The following is a 20,202-nucleotide window of genomic DNA, read 5'->3' as shown; positions in this document are numbered from 1 at the left end:
AGAAGAAGAGAGAGGAGGGGAAGAAGGGGAAGAAGTGGAATAAGAGAAGAAGGAGAGAAGGAAGAAGAGGAAAAGAAGAGAAAGGAGGGGAAGAGGAAGGAGGAGTGGAATAAGAGAAGAAGAGAGAGGAGGGGAAGAAGGGGAAGAAGAGAAGAAGGAGAGAAGGAAGAAGAGGAAAAGAAGAGAAAGGAGGGGAAGAGGAAGGAGGAGTGGAATAAGAGAAGAAGAGAGAGGAGGGGAAGAAGGGGAATAAGAGAAGAAGGAGAGAAGGAAGAAGAGGAAAAGAAGAGAAAGGAGGGGAAGAGGAAGAAGGAGTGGAATAAGAGAAGAAGAGAGAGGAGGGGAAGAGGAAGAAGAGAAGTGGAATAGGAGAAGAAGGAGAGAAGGAAGAAGAGGTGGAAAAGGAAGACGAGGAATAATAATAATAATAATAATAATAATAATAATAATAATAATAATATGTATACCCCCCCCATTTGGCTGGGCTTTCCCAGCCACTCTAGGCAGCTTACAGCATATCTGAAAACAGCATATTGTATATAAAAACCAGCAGGAAGAGAGGAGGAGGAGGAGGAGGAGGAGGAGAGGTGGAAGGAGAGAAGAGGGGCGAGGGAGAGGGAGAAGGGGGTGTTCCTGCGGGCGAGCGCGGAGCCTGACGCCCCTTCGGATCGGGACCCCGAGGCCTCCCTCCTCCTCCTCCTCCCTCCTCACCGTTCTCGCTCTGGCCCGCGACCGCCAGGGCCCCGTCCAGCAGCCCCACCAGCAGTGCCAGGAGGAGGAGAGCGGCCCTTCCCGAGGGCGGCATGGCCGTCCCTGCGCCTCCTTCTTCTCCTCGCCTCCTGCGCCTCCGCCTCCTTCGCCCGGCGGCCGCCATCTTGGCTGACCAGCCTCGGCAGCCGAGGATGTGGCGTCTGCCGCCCGCCCCGCCCACGCGCTGCTAGGCAACCGCATTCCGCAGCAGCGCGCGGCGTCGCGACGTCGGCTCGGCCCCGCCCCCTCCTTCAGGCATGCGCAGGAAAGGGAGACGGGCCTGAAGGCTGAAATTCTCTTCAGTCCAGCAAATGACTCTTGAGGGGAAACACGAGGGCGGGAGCCAGTGTGGGATTTACGTATAAACTGAACAAGTTACTCTCATGGGGCCCCCCAAAAAATTAAAAGAAGAAAAAAAGGATGTTCATTTCCTAAATATAAGATAAAAAACAAAATAAATAAATAAAATAAAATGAACTCACAGCTGTCCATGGAGGCGCAGGTCAATTCTGTGTCCAGGGCAAAAAACAAAAAAAAAGGATGTACATTTTCATAATAATAATGATAATAATACATTTTACTTATTCCCCGCCCTCCCCAGCCAAGGCCGGGCTCAGGGCGGCTAACAAGCAATAATAAAAACAAGTTGAGTGAATACAACTTAAAAACAAGATTAAAATACAACATTGAAACATTGAAACTTCCACACCTGGGAGTCATTTTGGACTCACAGCTGTCCATGGAGGCACAGGTCAAGTCTGTGTCCAGGGTGGCTGTCTCCCAGCTCCATCTGGTACGCAGGATGAGACCCTATCTGCCTGTGGACTGTCTCGCCAGAGTGGTGCATGCTCTGGTTATCTCCCGCTTGGATTACTGCAATGCGCTCTACGTGGGGCTACCTTTGAAGGTGACCTGGAAACTACAACTAATCCAGAATGCGGCAGCTAGACTGGTGACTGGGAGCGGCCGCCGAGACCTGAAACACCAGTCCTGAAAGACCTACATTGGCTCCCAGTACGTTTCCAAGCACAATTCAAAGTGTTGGTGCTGACCTTTAAAGCCCTAAACGGCCTCGGTCCAGTATATCTGAAGGAGCGTCTTCACCCCCATCGTCCAGCCCAGACACTGAGGTCCAGCACCGAGGGCCTTCTGGTGGTTCCCTCCCTGCAAGAAGCCAAGATACAGGGAACCAGGCAGAGGGCCTTTTCGGTGGTGGCGCCCGCCCTGTGGAACGCCCTCCCACCAGATGTCAAGGAGATAAACAACTACAGTGGTGCCTCGCAAGACGAAATTAATCCGTTCCGCGAGTCTCTTGGTCTAGCGGTTTTTTCGTCTTGCAAACAACCCTATTGGCGGATTAGCAGATTAGCGCTATTAGCGGTTTAGCGGCTATTAAAGGCTTAGCGGATTAGCGGCTAAAAGGCTATTAGCGGCTTAGCGGCTTAGAAAAAGGGGGGGGAGCGAAAAAACATCGGAACACTCGCAATACGTTTTCGTCTTGCGAAGCAAGCCCATAGGGAAAACCGTCTTGCGAAGCAGCTCAAAAACGGAAAACCCTTTCGTCTAGCGGGTTTTCCGTCTTGCGAGGCATTCGTCTTGCGGGGCACCACTGTACCAGATTTTTAGAAGACATCTGAAGGCAGCCCTGTTTAGGGAAGCTTTTAATGTTTCATAGGTTATTGTATTTTAATATTCGGTTGGAAGCCGCCCAGAGTGGCTGGAGAAACCTAGCCAGATGGGTGGGGTGTAAATAATAAATAATAAATTATTATTATTATTATTATTATTATTATTATTATTATTATTATTATTATACAGCAACAGTGTTTTGTGTTGTGTAGGTTGTGTAGGCTCCTACAATGTAAGTCACGGCCCCCCCTGCTAGCCTGCTCCCTAAAATATCACCAGTTTGCTCATTTCTATATATAGGGTGCCTACATTCTACATGGACTGATTGCATGGCAACATGTGCAAATAATAATAATAACAATTTATTTATACCCCGCCCATCTGGCTGAGCTTCCCCAGCCACTCTGGGCAGCTTCCAACAAAATATTAGAATACAGTTGTCTGTTAAACTTTAAAGGCTTCCCTAAACAGGGCTGCCTTCAGATGTCTTCTAAAAGTCTGGTAGTTGTTCTCTTTGACAACTGGTGGGAGGGCGTTCCACAGGGCGGGCACAACTACCGAGAAGTATGGCTTGAGATACCTATTTGGTCCATAAATTACCATACAACATTTATTCAGCACAAAAAACAGCGACAATTTGTTTCTGACAGCTGGATATATAAAGGGCCCCATTACCTTCAGTAGCTTAGGGGCCTCATCAAACCTTAAATCCGGCCCTGATCCCAGCACAGCAGCCACGTTCTCCCCTCCTGCTGTTTCCAGCTGCTTGCTGAAAAAAATGTGCATTTGTAAGGCGGGGCTGGACTAGATGACCTCTGGGGGTCCCTTCCAGGTTTACAGTCCCATAAATTTCTGGCATTCAGAAGCATTGCGTAGGCACGATGGCTAGCAGCCCTCGATAGTCCTCTCCTCCTCTGTGAATTTGTCCGATCCTCTTTTAAAGCCATCCAGGTTGGTGGCCATGCCTGCCTACTGAGGCAGGGAGTTCCGCAGTCAAACTCTGCGCTGAAGCTTTCTTGTCTGGGCATTCAGCTTCGCTGGATGTCTACGGGCTCCAGCATTGTGAGGGAGAGAACCTTTTCTGCATCGACTTCTATAATGCCTCCTCTTTCTTGCCTTTTTAGCTAAGAGAAAAAAGCGAGGAAAAGGTGACATGATAGGTGTTTGGGAGAGAAGTCCCAAACGTTGCAACCTTTCTTCACTCCCATCCCCTGGATCGTTTGGGTTGCACTTTTCTGAACCTTTTCCAACTGTTATATCATCCTTTTTGAGGTGAGGCAACCTCATTCGTCTGCATGCAGTTTCTCCCCACCCCAGCAGTGTGTGTGTATATAGGTAGGTAGAGAGAGAGATATTTACAGGTGATAATTGTGATGATCATGGCGTACAGCTGATGAAAACCCCAAATTAACAATCTCAGAAAATTAGAATATTAAGTGAAATCAGCAAAACAAGGACTGCAAATAGACCAATATTGGACCTCTGAGAAGTAGAAGCATGCATAGAATCATAGAACCATAGAGTTGGAAGAGACCACAAGGGCCATCGAGTCCAACCCCCTGCCAAGCAGGAAACACCATCAGAGCACTCCTGACATATGATTGTCAAGCCTCTGCTTAAAGACCTCCAAAGTAGGAGACTCCACCACACTCCTTGGCAGCAAATTCCACTGCCGAACAGCTCTTACTGTCAGGAAGTTCTTCCTAATGTTTAGGTGGAATCTTCTTTCTTGTAGTTTGGATCCATTGCTCCGTGTCCGCTTCTCTGGAGCAGCAGAAAACAACCTTTCTCCCTCCTCTATGTGACATCCTTTTATATATTTGAACATGGCTATCATATCACCCCTTAACCTCCTCTTCTCCAGGCTAAACATGCCCAGCTCCCTTAGCCGTTCCTCAGAAGGCATCGTTTCCAGGCCTTTGACCATTTTGGTTGCCCTCCTCTGGACACGTTCCAGTTTGTCAGTGTCCTTCTTGAACTCAGTACTTGGTTTGGGCCCCTTTTGCATCAGTTACTGCCTCAATGTGGCATGGCATGGATGCTATCAGCCTATGGCACTGCTGAGGTGTTATGGAAGACCAGGAAGCTTCAATAGCAGCCTTCAGCTCTTCGGCATTGCTTGGTCTCATGTCTCTCATCTTTCTCTTGGCAATGCCCCATAGATTCTCTATGGGGTTCAGGTCAAGTGAGTTTGCTGGCCAATCAAGCACAGTAATCCCATGGGCACTGAACCAGGTTTTGGTACTTTTGGCAGTGTGGGCAAGTGCCAAAGTCCTGCTGGAAAATGAAGTCAGCATTCCCACAAAGCTTGTCTGCGGAAGGAAGCATGAAGTGCTCCAAAATCTCCTGGTAGACGTCTGCGTTGACCCTGGACTTAATGAAGCACAGTGGCCCAACACAAGCTGATGCCATGGCTCCCCAAATCTCTTTTCTGATGAGAGCAGCTTTTGCATCTCATTTGCAAACCAAGGACCCAGAGTCTGGAGGAAGAATGGGGAGGCACACAATGCCAGATGCTTGAAGTCCAGTGTGAAGTTTCCACAGTCTGTGCTGATCATCACAATTATAACAAATAAAGGCTTGACATATCTCGCTTTGCATGTCATGAGTCTATCTCATATATTAGCTTCACCTTTTAAGTTAAATTACTGAAATAAATGAACTTTGCCATGATATTCTAATTTTCCGAGTTTCACCTGTAGTTGCCAATTTAGGATACCACTTGATGCATGGGCAGGAAGTCAGCGCGGTCCATGAAACCTCCTGCTCACAATAACTTTCTTAGCCTTTACGGTGCCAAAAAACTCTCTGCTGGGTTTGCTGCAGCAGATTAACACAGCTACTCTTCTGCAAAAACCACGACATTCCATCTTTCTATCTGTGGGGAATTTCCAGATTTACACCGTTTAATTTGTTTTATTGCTGCACCAGGAAATTCAGACTTTAACAGTTCCTCTATCTGTTTGTTTTTAACCCATCTAAAAGGAACTCGCAGTAAAAAAAACCGGTTGGCATCCTTCCCTGCGTTCATAGAATCATAAAAGTTGAAAAGTACCCAAAGGATTATCTAGTTCAAGCCCTTGCAATATGGGCTGAGGATGGTGTTGTTGTAAACCTAGTACAGTGGTGCCTCGCAAAACTAAAAGAATCCGTTCTGTGATTCTCTTCGTCTAGCGGTTTTTTCGTCTTGCGAAGCAAGCCCATTGACGGATTAGCGGCTTTAAGCGGCTTATCTGCTGATCGGATCAGCTGATAAGCGGCTTAGCGGCTTAGAAAAAGGGGGTGAAAGGAAAAAAAACCAGCAGGAACTCGCAAGACATTGTCGTCTTGCAAAGCAAGCCCATAGGAGATTCGTTTTGCGAAGCACCTCCAAAACGGAAAACTCTTTCGTCTAGCGAGTTTTCCGTCTTGCGAGGCATTCGTCTTGCGGGGCACCACTCTAAAGGTAAAGGGACCCCTGACCGTTAGAGCTTCCGGGTCATGTGGCCAGCATGCTTAAGCCGCTTCTGTACTTAATTGCAAACACGTAGAGCAGAACTTGGAATTCCCTTATCCGATGTAAAGTTGAATTTTGCCCCCCCCCCCTTCCCAACTTCACTGCATGTTGACACCTTTTAATTTTCTGCCTTCCTGAAGGAGGTACGTGTGGAAGTATCAGCTTTGCACATTATTATTGCCTCTCAACGCAGAAGCCACCGTGAGACATTATGGCCCCCAAATCATGTCTAACCAAATGGAATCGTTTTCCCACCTTTGGGAAAACATCCTTAGGCATCACTTGCAAGATGTGGCCACCCATAGCTTACAGAATAAATACTGTTATGAGTTGTGGGCGCCAGATTCCCTTCAATTGGTGGGTCTTAGAATTTAATCTATGCTTGGAGTGTTAAGATTCTGCTGCTGGATTTAGCCAAGCGTTAAATAATACAGGCCAAACCAGTTTCCACCGTGTCCAGAAAATCAGTGAGCCATTAACCAAAGACAAGGGGAATGCAGTGGACCGTTTTAAAAGGCGGAGACAGGGGCCCCACCCTGAACTTTGAGCTAGTTAGCAGAGTTCAGTTTAGGATTGCAGTTGGGAGGGATGTAGGCTGGAGGGAAATAGTTGCGGCCTGAAAGCGGTGGCAAGCTTGAGAACGAGATTTAGTGCACAATGTGAGCTTGCAATGGACCCTCTTGGGGTGTGAATGCTGTGGACCACTCCATCGTAGGCTCAGGCTATATAAAGGTAAAAGCTAAAGGGACCCCTGACCATTAGGTCCAGTCGTGACCGACTCTGGTTGTGGCGCTCATCTTGCTCTATAGGCTGAGGGAGCCAGCGTACAGCTTCCGGGTCATGTGGCCAGCAGGACTAAGCCGCTTCTGGCGAACCAGAGCAGCGCACGGAAACACCGTTTACCTTCCCGCCAGAGTGGTACCTATTTATCTATTTGCACTTTGTGCTTTCGAACTGCTAGGTTGGCAGGAGCTGGGACTGAGCAACGGGAGCTCACCCTGTCGCGGGGATTCGAACCGCCAACCTTCTGATTGGCAAGTCCTAGGCTCTGTGGTTTGACCCACAGCGCCAACCGCATCCCTATATATATGTGTGTGTAAATAAACCCTACATCATGAAGACACCACAGTCTCTGCAGTGCCTTGTTACCAAAAAGAAACACAAACCGTGAGTAATCTCCTGGAATCCCTCACCATTCATAGATCGGGGTGGCACATAACAATAGACTTAGTTTAGCATTAGCCGCTCGCCAGCACAAACTGGGAACCACAAATGCTGGCGGACTCTAGCTGTTGTAAATGCAGGTTTCTGATTTTCGGAAATCACTTTGAGGTGGTTGTTTTTAACAATCGAGTGGTGTATAAACTTTTAGATGTTTTTAGCTTTCTGTATTTTATCTGTGTTGTGGGTTGTGTAAGCTTGTCTGAGAAAAAGTCAACACTAATAATAATAATAATAATAATAATAATAATAATAATAATAATAATTCTTGAACAATGCCTCAGCTGATGAGTTGCTGAGATCACGCTGCTCATGAGGCTGCTTAAAGTCTCTGGATATTATTCAACCTGAATATACAGGTATATGACTGAATCCCACCTCAAAATAGTGAATCTGGAAGCACACCTGTCTCCACTATGTCTGGTTGTTGCCTTCTCTCTCATTTACAACAGAAAGCAGAGACCAAACATGGAATGTCCTTTTTTCTTTTTGTTGAGAAAATAAGATACCCCTTTATCTTGTTATGGCTTTGCCAAGGGTGACAACAACGTCCTGTATTTACAGATTTAAACAGAGCGGCATCGCAGGCACACAAAGCAGGTCCATCTGTTTTCAACACAGCCCAGTCCTTTCGTGGCAGCTCATAAAGAGCGGAGGAGACCTAAAGTTCCACCGAAGAGACAGTTACATTGGCATCATCGTGGGTGAGAAGAGATGACCTCTAGGGGCCTCTGGCTGGCAGGAGTTTGCTACATCTGCTACGCCTTCAGCAGGTCTATTCCTCACTCCCTCCTGCAAGTGTTCAAACAAATATCATTTCCAGGGGCAAACCTGCCCAGGTGTAAAGTGCGAGACCCCTGGGATTCCCCAATGACTCCCTCCCTCCACAGGGCGCTCTGGGTGGGCTCGGCTTAGTTCCGGTCCTGCTTCTGCTGCCTCAGCGCTTGCAGGAAGATGTCCTTCACCTGCCCCACCGTCTCCTGGTACAGCCGGAAGTCTTCCTCTTTGGTCTTCGCAGAGTCCTGCAAAGCCATCTTCAGGCTTTCGTTCTCGTCCATCTGGATCGCAAGCCTGCAAGGAGAAAAATTGGCTATCGGACGTCGCGAAGAACTTACAAGCTGGGAAAGCAAGGCACCCTCTTCCAGGCATTATTATTTACCACATTTTTTGCTCTATAAGACTCACTTTTTCCCTCCTAAAAAGTAAGGGGAAATGTGTGTGCGTCTTATGGAGCGAATGCAGGCTGTGCAGCTATCCCAGAAGCCAGAACAGCAAGAGGGATGGCTGCTTTCGCTGTGCAGCGATCCCTCTTGTTGTTCTGACTTCTGAGATTCAGAATATTTTTTTTCTTGTTTTCCTCCTCCAAAAACTAGGTGCGTCTTATGGTCTGGTGCGTCTTATAGACCGAAAAATACGGTATTTTATTTTATTTTTGGAAAAGAAAACCAGTATGCAAAGCTGTCTCTCTGGCCCCGTGATGCTGGAGAATACACATGGTTCTGGCAGATGAAGATGATGGACTATATGGAACTTGCCGAACTGACCGGGAGACTCCGAGACCAGAGAGAAGAGACGGTGGAAGAAGATTGGAAGAAGTTTAAGGAATATATTCAAAAAATATGTTAATATTTAAATCTTAGAATAGCTTTGGAAGTGGATTTAGGCTGTAGGGTTAGAAGTAGAAGATAGTGTGTTTTAAAATAGTATTATTTGCGAGTGATAAAATGTGAAGCTGTTTTATGGTTAAAGTAAGTGTGATAATAAAAAAAAAAGATATATGTAAACTGCTAAAGATGAGGTAAAATGAAAATCAGATAGGGGGGACCTGGGGAAGCCCACCCAACAATGTTTAGAAAAAAATAAGGATAAGCCAAGAATGTGTTTGTATTGTTTGTTTTTTCTGTTTGTGCTGTTTATTTGTGTTATAAAATGAATAAAAAAAATTTTGGGGGGGAAAAGAAAATTTTCAGATTTCATTTATGTTAAAAGGAAGCTTCTAGCTGTCGTGGCCTGGGGAGGTAGTTATAATGGTGCCATGAAGGTCTTTTCACCGAGAGCTCCATATTTAAGGCAGTAGCAACAGCCTCTGAATAACAACAGAATTCTTCAGCGCTATTGCGGCTGCATGTGCTCTCTTCGCAGCGCTACAGGGCTCTTGTACCAAGACCAGGAAGAACACATTTTGCTCTGGCTCAAAGCAAGAGGCACCAGGTGGAACTATCGATAGCATTCCCCGGGGTAATTAAAAAAATATTCCTAATACAGTGGACACTCGGGTTGTGAACGTGATCCGTGCAGGATGCACGTTTGCAACCTGCAGCGTTCGCAACCCGCGTCTGCGCACGCGTGGGTTGCTATTCGGCGCTTCTGCACATGCGCAAAGCGTGATTTGGCGCTTCTGCGCATGTGCGACCGCCGAAACCCAGAAGTAACCTCTTCCGGTATTTATGGGTTTCGGCAGTCCGCAACCCGAAAAAACGCAACCTGAAGTGGCTGTAACCCGAGGTATGACTGTATCCTTTCCACGCGGAGTTCAAGATGGCCTCCCTCGCCACCCCCATTTTATTCCCACGACGCTATCAGGTAGGCAAGGCTGAGAGGCGGCAATTGGCCTGCAATCACCTAGTGAGGCTCACGGCTGGAGATCTGAACCCAGGACTTCACATCCCTAGCCCAACTTTCTATCCACTCAGCTACATGGGCTTCTGAAGAGGAATGAGCACCGCCACGTTCCGCTTCTGAGCAGCAGAGGCTCTTGGCTGCGTCAATGAATGCTCTTATGCAGGCACGGTGGGTCTCTTAAGGCCTTCGATTGCCCACTCATTTGCTTCCAAAATTTCCTTTCCATCTTATTTATTGCGCTGATATCCCACCTTTCCCTCCAAGGAGCTAAAGCAGGGTCAGCAAACTTTTTCAGCAGGGGGCCGATCCACTGTCCCTCAGACCTTGTGGGGGGCCAGACTGTTACGTACTGAAGTTCTCACCCTGGGCCAGCAGGGGGATACTGTAGATAGTTATGCAAATAAGGGATCGAAAGTGACGTTCAGTGATTGGATAGTTTTAGAAAATTGTTACAGTTTCGTTGTACTGGAGCTCTATATAAGCAGGCTGACTGAACCCTTCAGTTCAGTTCTGTTCTGGCCTGTGAATAAACAAGAGCTGTTGGAAGAATTGCTGTGTTGTCTGATATGTTCACCCACAACTTAACACGGACTATATATATTTTTTTGGGGGGTGTGTGTGTGGAATGAACGAATTCCTATGCCCCACAAATAACCCAGAGATGGCAGGATTTAAATAAACATCCCCATTATCAGCATCAGAAAATGTTTAGAAGATAGCGAAATATGATGGTGTATTCACTTTTATTTTTATGTTTTCAGGTTTGATGTTATGTTATTAAGAACCTTTTCTGTTAAGAGATAGCCAAGTGGGTGAAAACAGAAACAAACCAGAGAAAGTCTTGGAGGGGAGGGAGGAATATATAGTAAATGTTAAGAATTTGAGATGTAGGTAATGAATGAAAAAGAAAAATGAATTCATTTTTTAATTTTTTTTAAAAGAGAGATGCAATTTAAATAAGAGCACACATTCTACTCATGTAAAAACAACCAGGCAGGCCTTACAAATAACCCAGAGATGCATTTTAAATAAAAGGACACATTCTACTCATGTAAAAACACCAAGCAGGCCCCACAAATAACCCAGAGATGCATTTTAAATAAAAGCACATATTCTACTCACGCAAAAACGCTAGGCAGGCCCCACAAATAACCCAGAGGTGCAGTTTAAATAAAGGAACACATTCTACTCATGTAAAAACACGCTGATTCCCGGACAGTCCGGGGGCCGGATTGAGAAGGCAATTGGGCTGGATCCGGCCCTCAGGCCTTAGTTTGCCTACCCATGAGCTAAAGGTTCTCTCTGCTTTCCTCCCCTCAACAACGCTGCAAGGTAGGCTAGGCTGGAAGATGCAATGATTGGCTCAGCGTCACCTGGTGGTTATAAACGTGAGCTTTCTCAAAATGGTTACCTTGTGGATAGTTCTTCTATTTGGGACTCCAGGGGCACCTCTGATAGTTGTGCTGATGGAGGTCCGCTCCTGTCACCCACGTTCCAGTCCAGCCTGGTGCTGTTGTGTGGCTGCGCTGTAGATGCGGGGCCTGTTGCTAGAGGAGAACACAGAATTTCCCCTGCGTTTCAGAATCAACCAAGTCTCCACGTTCGTCATGGCCAAAAACAAATGCAGCAGCGTGGTATTACAACATGCCATAGACAGTACCTCCACATGTGGTGGGAGTGCCCCAAAATCCAACTATTCTGGACAACAGCCATACGAGAAATATGTAATATAACTAAGCAAGTATTAGATATCACCCCAGAATCACCCCTACTAAACATCTTCCAGGACAATAATGCCCATTTACACCACAAAGAACTCATAACCCACCTACATTCAGCAGCCAGAAACACCATAACCAGACACTGGAGAGACCTGTCAGGAGTAAGCATGGACCAATGGTACCAAATAGTATGGGAAACCGCCTTACTAGAAAAATTAACCAATAAACTGAAACTGGTAAAGGTAAAGGGACCCCTGACCATTAGGTCCAGTCGTGGCTGACTCTGGGGTTGCGGCGCTCATCTCGCTTTACTGGCCGAGGGAGCCGGCGTACAGCTTCCGGGTCATGTGGCCAGCATGGCTAAGCCGCTTCTGGCGAACCAGAGCAGCGCACGGAAACGCCGTTTACCTTCCCACTGGAGCAGTAGCTATTTATCTACTCGCACTTGGACATGCTTTTGAACTGCTAGGTTGGCAGGAGCAGGGACTGAGCAACGGGAGCTCACCCCATCGAGGGGATTCGATCCACTGACCTTCTGATCAGCAAGCCCTAGGCTCAGTGGTTTAACCCACAGCGCCACCCGCGTGCCTTAGTTTGCCTACCCATGCTCTAATCTATGACATTACCTGCTTTGGTCTTAGAGGGGTTTTTGGGGGCGCCAGAATTCTTCCCCGACTCCGTTTTCAGGTGTTCAAACTGCTGCTCTAGAGCGATGTACCTGCGCTGCTGCTCCTGGAGCTTCTTCTCTGCTTCCCAGACCTTGGTGGTGCTGTCGTCCACCCTGGCATTCAAAGCAGAAGGATCCATAGAATCAATAAATGGCAGAGCTGGAAGGGACACCCCAAGGTCATCTAGCCCAACCCGCTGACACGCAAGAATCGCACCTAAAGAGTCCCTGACAGGCAGCTATTCAACCTTTGTTTATAAACCTCTGTGGAAGGGGAAGTCTGCCACCTTCCGATTAGGCGCAGATTTTACTATATTAATAATAATAATAAATTTTATTTGTACCCCGCCCTTCCTGGCCAGAGCCGGGCTCAGGGCGGCTAACACCAGTAAAATTACAGTAAAATCATAATAGGGGAAAAAACCCAATTTAAAATACAGGTTAAAATGCAATTTAAAATGCAGCCCCATTTTAAAAGTAGCCCATAGATCAAAACCATAAGGGGAGGAAAACATAAGGGTCAGACTGAATCCAAACCAAAGGCCAGGTGGAACAGCTCTGTCTTGCAGGCCCTGCGGAAAGATGTCAAGTCCCGCAGGGCCCTGGTCTCTTGGGACAGAGCGTTCCACCACGTCGGGGCCAGTGCTGAAAAGGCCCTGGCCCTAGTTGAGACCAATCTAACCTCCTTGAGGCTCGGGACCTCCCAAGTGTTGTTATTTATGGACCTTAAGGTCCTCCGCGGGGCATACCAGGAGAGGCGGTCCCGTAGGTACGTGGGTCCTAGGCTGCATAAGGCTTTAAAGGTCAAAACCAGCACCTTAAACCTGACCCTGTACTCCACCGGGAGCCAGTGCAGTTGGTAAAGAACTGGGTGAATGTGATCCCGCAGCAAGGACCCTGTAAGGAGCCTAGCTGCAGCATTCTGCACCCGCCGGAGTTTCTGGGTCAGCTTCAAGGGCAGCCCCGTGTAGAGCAAGTTACAGTAGTCAAGCCTGGAGGTGACCATCGCATGGATCACTGTGGCCAGATCAGGGCGAGAAAGGTATTATTTATTTATTTGTCATTCAGACTTCTCAATGCAACATAAAAGGTAAATGTAAAGGGACCCTGACCATTAGGTCCAGTCGTGGCCGACTCTGGGGTTGCAGCGCTCATCTCACTTTACTGGCTGAGGGAGCCAGCGTACAGCTTCCGGGTCATGTGGCCAGCATGACTAAGCCGTTTCTGGCAAACCAGAGCAGCACACGGAAACGCCGTTTACCTTCCCGCCGGAGCGGTACCTATTTATCTACTTGCACTTTGTGCTTTCGAACTGCTAGGTTGGCAGGAGCGGGGACTGAGCAACGGGAGCTCACCCCGTCATGGGGATTCGAACTGCTGACCTTCTGATCGGCAAGTCCTAGGCTCTGTGGTTTAACTCACAGCGCCACCCGCGTCCCTTTCAATGCAACATACAACATATATATAGCTGCGGAGCCACCACTGAAAAGGCCCTTTCCCCTTGTCACCACCCTCCAAGGCTCCCTCCGAGGGGGCACCTGGAGAAGGGCCTCAGGTGAACGTTATGGCTCTGGTGCTTTCACTTGCCCTCCTCACACCCTCGGTCCTTCGTCTACAAATCAGGATACACAGAGGCCAACCTCACAGGGTTGTTGTGGGAGCAAACAGAATAAAGACTCTGGGGCTGCAATCTTCTACACACTTAAGTTGAGAGTCAGCCCCACTGAACTCCACAGGGCTTACTTCTGGGTTAACAGATGTGCACTGTAAGAAAAGTTAACTTTGTTCTCAGTTGCAAGTGTGGTTTTAGCTGTCATGATTCCTTTGTAGTTGCAGTTTTTATCATTGTATTGTGTTTTTAATTGTCTCTAAGGCACCCATAGAACTCAGGTACGTGGGCAAGAGGTAAACGTAATAAATGTGTTTAATTTGTTTGCAAGTTGAAAGGCTGAACGCCCACAGAAGATGTTTCCTGCTCACAGGAGGCCTGTTTATAGCTCACAAGCAGCCTCACGCCCAGCAATGCAAAGGAATTTTAAAGAAGCAACAAATCAGCGGATTAGAACTGTGTCACCAAGCATATTTTTTACTTTCAGGAGCTGTGGGTTAAACCACAGAGCCTAGGACTTGCACTCAGAAGGTCGGCGGTTCGAATCCCTGCAACGGGGTGAGCTCCTGTTGCTCGGTCCCTGCTGCTGCCAACCTAGCAGTTTGCAAGCACGTCAAAGTGCAAGTAGATAAATAGGAACCGCTCTGGCGGGAAGGTAACCGGCGTTTCTGTGCACTGCTCTGGTTCACCAGAAGCCGCTTAGTCCTGCTGGCCACATGACCCGGAAGCTGGACGCCGGCTCCCTCAGCCAAGAAAGCGAGATGAGATGAGCGCTGCAACCCCAGAGTCGGTCACGACTGGACCTAATGGTCAGGGGTCCCTTTACCTTTACACAGTTCTGGAGACCCACAACTGAAAACAACTGTCCAAACTGGCCTACTTTGGGAAATTCCTATGTAGCAACTCTAGAAAGATGGACAGCACTCGGGTCAGAACTAGAGTTGGAAGGGACCATGAGGGTCATCTAGAACAAATTCCTGCAATACAGAAATATTTTGCCCAACACGGGGCTCAAATCCATCACCCTGATACTAAGAGTCTCATGCTGAGCTAAGGTAGCCTTCGTAGAAGTACAACACCTTGCTGCTGTTTGTTCATAAGCACTACCATGAATAGTTCACGCCAGACCTCTCCTGTGTTAGTAACGGGCAGTGTCAGATTTTTAACATGCCCATAAAATCACCAACGCCCATCTTCAGGGAGGGTGCCTCTGCCACAGCTGCCTCCAGGATCAGAGGCCAGTTGCTGAGGAGCAACAACGCAAGGTTACTGTCCTCATGTCTTGGTTTTTGGGTTTGCTGCAGTTGGCCACAGTGAGGAACAGAACACTGGACCAGGCAGGCCTTTATGTGTGATCACAAAATCGGACGGGACAGCCAAGCGTTTTGCAGCCCCCTCTCCTGCAACGCTGGGACACGGGTGGGTTAAACCAGTGTTTCCCAACCTTTTTTGGGCAAAGGCACACTTGTTTCATGAAAAAAATCTCGAGGCACACCACCATTACAGCCCCGTGACGTCAGCGCGCAGCGTCACGCCGGGAGGGACATGAATTGCTAGCAAATTACATAATCACCTCCTTGAGGGCTGGCTCATCTTCTCCGAAGGCAGAACCCCATTAATTAACAGCACAGACTCACACCATAGCCAAGACGAGGGGGAAAAACCTCAGTCATGCACAGTCATGCACATGTGGGGGCTAAATGAGGACGAAGACCGGGCAGAGAGCAGGGTTCAAATCACCCCACCTGGCCAGGACAATCCCTGGGTGCTCCCTTGGGCCACTCACCTGACCCACCTCGCAGGGCTGTTGTTGCGAGGATAACACGGGGAGAACCACGCACGCCCCCGGGAGCTCCTTGGAGGAGAAAGCGGGCGATGAATGCAATGCACGAAATATATGAGAGGCGACCAGGTTTTGCAGGTGAGGGGCCCCCGCCAGCCTCCGCTTCCAACACCCGGCGCAACGACACCAAAGTTTCCCCCCGGGCTCGGCTCGGGGAGCAGCGCTGCCCCCCCCCAGCTCCCCTTCACCCTCCCGGCTCTCTCTGCCGCCCACTGGGGACCCCCCTCACCTGCCAAGTCCGGAGCGCCGGTGGAAGTTGCATGCATGCATGCAGGGCGCCGCGTTGCCATTGCATTGCACTGCACTCCATGCAACGCCTGCACGCATGCATTGCCTTGCACGCCCGCCAAGGGGTCTCCCCGCGGTCCGATGCGTCCCCTCCGGCGCGGATGCAGCATTGCAAAAATAAACACCCCCCCGACGCAGCCCTACCTGGGGGGCAGCCTCCGCCTCCGCCGCTCCGCCTCCGCGGGGATCCCCGGGCTCCATCCTGCCGCCCGATCTCCACGGGGGCGCAGGCAGGCTGCGCGGGGTCTGCGCGGAAGAGCCCCTGCCCGCCCGGCCGCCGCGGCCGCGCTCATTCCATGGCCGGGAGAAGAGCGCTTCAAACAAAACGCCCGGCCCGCCAGGCCACGCTGGGAAATGTAGTTTGCGCACCCCGCGCGGGCGCGGAGCCCAAGGGCGAGGGGACTACGGATCCCGGTAGCCCCCGCGCCGGGGACGGAGGGGGAGAGGCCGGGTGCAGGGATGGAGGGACGGGTGGGCGAGCGAGTGAGTGAGTGGCAGCCGCCGATAGCCAGGAAGGGCCTCCCCGGAGGAGGAGGAGGGAGGTGCAGAGCGGGAGGGAGGGAGGGAACCCCAGGGGTCATCTAGTGACGGCGCCCCAATCGAAAATTTGACTTAAAAAAAAATCTTTTGAATTTTTTAATTTTTCCCGCGGCACACCAGGCAACATCTTGCGGCACACTAGTGTGCCACGGAACAGTGATTGGGAAACACTGGGTTAAACCACAGAGCCTAGTGTTATGTACTGAAGTTCTTACTCTGGGCCAGCAGGGGGATACTGTAAATAGTTTTCACTCAGGTCCACATATGCAAATAAGGGATTGAAAGTGACGCTCAGTGATTGGATAGTTACAGAAAGTGGTTACTGTGCATTGTAGTGGAGCTCTATATAAGCTCCACTACAGTTCAGTTCAGTTCTGTTCTGGCCTGTGAATAAACAAGAGCTGTTTGAAGAATCGCTGCATCGTCTGATATGGTCACCCACAACTTAACACCTAGGACTTGCCGATCAGAGGGTCGGTGGTTCGAATCCCCGCAACGGGGTGAGCTCCCGTTGCTCGGTCCCAGCTCCTGCCAACCTAGCAGTTCAAAAGCACGTCAAAGTGCAAGTAGATAAATAGGTACCGCTCCGCAGGAAGGTAAACGGCGTTTCCGTGCGCTGCTCTGGTTCGCCAGAAGCGGCTTAGTCATGCTGGCCACATGACACGGAAGCTGTATGCCGGCTCCTTCAACCAGTAAAGCGAGATGAGCGCCGCAACCCCAGAGTCGGCCACGACTGGACCTAATGGTCAGGGGTCCCTTTACCTTTACCTCCTGCAACGCAGGAATCACAACTAAAGAATCCCGGATCCAGAAGTCACAGGCTCTTCTTATGCCTTACAGTTCTTCCTGACTTTATTTTTTTCAAATTGCAAAAGAAGAAGAAAACTGCCTTACATTTCCTTGGTTTTCCAAGGCAAGGGAGGCTTGTGAAAGGGGAGGGGAGGAGCCTGTTTCAAGGTGCTGTAATGTTATGCGTTTAGGAGCCCCATACCTTTTCTGCAGGATGTTGACCATTTCTATCAGCTTGCCCCTTTCTGCTTCAGCGGCTTGTCCCAGGGCCTTGTACTCTGCAATCTGGATCTTCACGGTTTTCATGTCCAGATTATCAGGCTCAACAATCCTAAAAAGGAGAAAAAAGAAAAAGAAAAAAAGGACCTGAGTTGGTAAGGGAGGGAGAAGGGAACCCCAATATACCAGTGTACTGGAAGAAGCAAAGATCACTAGTGGCGAAGCAATGATTCTTCAATATCAACCTCGTTGGACTGGTCATGTTGTGCGGATGCCTGATGATCGTCTTCCAAAGCAACTACTCTATTCCCAACTTAAAAATGGATAGCGTAATGCGTAAAGAGGTTTAAAGACTGTCTCTAGGCAAATTTCAAAAAATGTAGTATAAACACTGACAATTGGGCAACACTGGCCTGCGAGCGCTCCAGTTGGAGAACAGCCTTTACCAAAGGTGTCATGGGCTTTGAAGACACTTGAACTCAGGACGCAAGGGAGAAACGTGCTAAGAGGAAGGAACGCTTGGCAAACCCTCACCGGGATCAACTCCCGCCCGGAAACCAATGTCCCCACTGTGGAAGGATGTGTAGATCCAGAATTGGCCTCCACAGTCACTTACAAACCCACTGTTAAAACCATGTTTATGGAACACAATCTTACTCTACGAGTGGTTGCCAAAGAAGAAGATGATGATAAGAGTTTCAGCCAACTCCCGATAGCTGCCACATACCTCCCAGGAGAGACAGTGGATGGGAATGAGGTCGCCACGGAGTCCACGAGGGTGTGACCCATCTTAGACACCATCCTGGGGAAGGCAAAGAATTGCAAACATCTCAGCAACAGCCTGCGTGCTTAGCTTGCCCATCTTCCAACATCTGTGCACACTGCCACGTATCTAGGGAGCGGGAAGAAGGCTCTGAAACCCTGCCAGTTTACAGATGCTGATGCGACGTATAATAATAATAATAATAATAATAATAATAATAATAATAATAATATATTACTTATACCCTGCCCATCTGGCTGGGTTTCCCCAGTCGCTCTGGGCAGCTTCCAACAAGAGATTAAAAATACATTAAAACATCCGTCATTAAAAACTAAATAGGGCTGCATTCAGGTGTCTTCTAAAAGTCAGATAGTTGCTTAGTTCCTTGACATCTGATGGGAGGGCGTTGCACAGGGCGGGTGCCACTACCGAGAAGGCCCTCTGTCTGGTTCCCTGTAACCTCACTTTTCGCAGCAATGGAACTGCCAGGAGGCCCTTGGAGCTGGACCTCCGTGTCCAAGCAGAAGGATGGGGGTGGAGACGCTCCTTCAGGTATACTGGGCCGAGGCTATACACTGACTTACACAACTTTTAGAAGACGTCTGAAGGCAGCCCTGTATAGGAAGGTTTTTAATGTTTGGTGTTATATTATGTTTTCGCATATGCTAGAAGCCGCCTAGAGTGGCTGGGGCAACCCAGTCAGGTGGGCGGGGTACAAATGATAAAATTATTATTATTAATGCAAAGCTCTTCTGATGTGATACCTACAACTTAGGGACGTGGGTAGCACTGTGGGTTAAACCACAGAGCCTAGGACTTGCCGATCAGAAGGTCGGTGGTTCGAATCCCCACGACGGGGAAGGGTGACCGACTCTGGGGTTGTGGCGCTCATCTCGCTTTATTGGCCGAGGGAGCTGGCGTACAGCTTCCGGGTCATGTGGCCAGCAGGACTAAGCCGCTTCTGGCGAACCAGAGCAGCACACGGAAATGCCGTTTACCTTCCCGCTGGAGCAGTACCTATTTATCTACTTGCACTTGGACTTGCTTTCGGACTGCTAGGTTGACGGGAGAAGGGACCGAGCAATGGGAGCTCACCCCGTCGCAGGGATTTGAACCGCCGACCTTCTGATCGGCAAGTTCTAGGCTCTGTGGTTTAACCCACAGCGCCCCCTGCGTCCCAAAGCTGCACAGTATGCTTGCAAAATAAGTGTGGCTGCCCCAATAGTCCTTTTTGGGGGGCCATGACAAATGCCTAGCTCCTAAAGCAATTTCCACAAACTGTGACCAAACTGCCAGAGTCCTCTGAACACTTTATTCTGACAGGCAGCTGTATTCATATAAACTGAGGATTTAAAAGTGTTTTTTTACCTCGCAGAGCTATTACTTCCAACGAGGTCATCCCTCCGGGATCCTGAGGAACCATTTCCTTCTTCTAAAGACTCGGCTGACAGGGTAGAAAGTGAGTCTGGACTGCTTTCCTCTTTTCGATGGTGCTGGCGTCAAGACATCAACCAAGTCAGACTTTACACATTTTGAGCGCAACGAGGTCGATTCCCCACTCCCCATCTCCTCTTTGCTTTCATCCCCTGGGATGGTTTCAAATGTCCCATTTTTCCCATCCCATTTCATAGACAACAGTCGCATCCACAACATGTTATCACAGGCCCATTGGCAACCCAACCAGAGTCTGTTTGTGGAAAGGATTTTTTCATCCCACTGCTGCCACCAAGTAATGGATTCTCTCTCTCTCTCGAGTGTCCTTAGACCTAAACCTCACCAGAATTCCTTTGGTGTGAGGAATCCTGTATGAAAAATGAGCAGGTTGAAAACCAATCCTACCAGGCAGTACCAGTATTATTTATTGCATTTATACCCCTCCAATTTTTCCCCTTAAAGGGACTCAAAGTGGTGTACATGGTTCCCTCCTCATTTAATCTAACCACTGCACCTGCCAGCAGAAACACAGGCTGCTATTGGACATCCTTGGGATTCACAAAGACAAGAGCCAAACAGGCCACTCACTGTCTTTTCTTGAAATTTACCGT

The 20,202-nt window shown here is 48.9% G+C and overlaps 2 protein-coding genes across 4 annotated transcripts in view; both read right to left on the bottom strand.

The window, feature by feature from the left end:
* Positions 1-1,009, bottom strand: part of LOC310689472 (keratinocyte-associated transmembrane protein 2) — a 14,702-nt gene extending 13,693 nt beyond the window's left edge. Inside the window, exon 1 of the mRNA XM_083467241.1 lies at positions 712-1,009. Coding sequence (XP_083323367.1) covers positions 712-874 — 163 coding nt within the window. The 5' untranslated portion in view covers positions 875-1,009. The remainder of the gene's footprint in view (positions 1-711) is intronic.
* Positions 1,010-7,608: 6,599 nt separating this feature from the next.
* The window catches only part of CCDC13 (coiled-coil domain containing 13), a 36,693-nt gene continuing 24,099 nt past the window's right edge, over positions 7,609-20,202 (bottom strand). For 2 of the 3 annotated variants that reach the window (XM_083466824.1, XM_083466822.1), the window contains exons 11-17: positions 19,526-19,650; positions 18,122-18,196; positions 17,378-17,506; positions 12,066-12,220; positions 11,130-11,265; positions 8,062-8,167; positions 7,609-7,888 (exon numbers count right to left, since the gene is read on the bottom strand). In XM_083466824.1, coding sequence (XP_083322950.1) covers positions 7,781-7,888; positions 8,062-8,167; positions 11,130-11,265; positions 12,066-12,220; positions 17,378-17,506; positions 18,122-18,196; positions 19,526-19,650 — 834 coding nt within the window. In that variant the 3' untranslated portion in view covers positions 7,609-7,780. Of the gene's footprint in view, positions 8,168-11,129; positions 11,266-12,065; positions 12,221-17,377; positions 17,507-18,121; positions 18,197-19,525; positions 19,651-20,202 lie in introns of all 3 variants that reach the window. The other variant, XM_083466823.1, reaches the window with a different exon arrangement.

The sequence above is a fragment of the Podarcis liolepis genome (assembly GCF_965112155.1).
Source record: "Podarcis liolepis genome assembly, chromosome: 12".
Taxonomy (NCBI): Eukaryota; Metazoa; Chordata; class Lepidosauria; order Squamata; family Lacertidae; genus Podarcis; species Podarcis liolepis.
The sequence above is the reverse complement of the archived record's forward strand: the minus strand, read 5'-3'. Positions and strand labels throughout refer to the sequence as shown.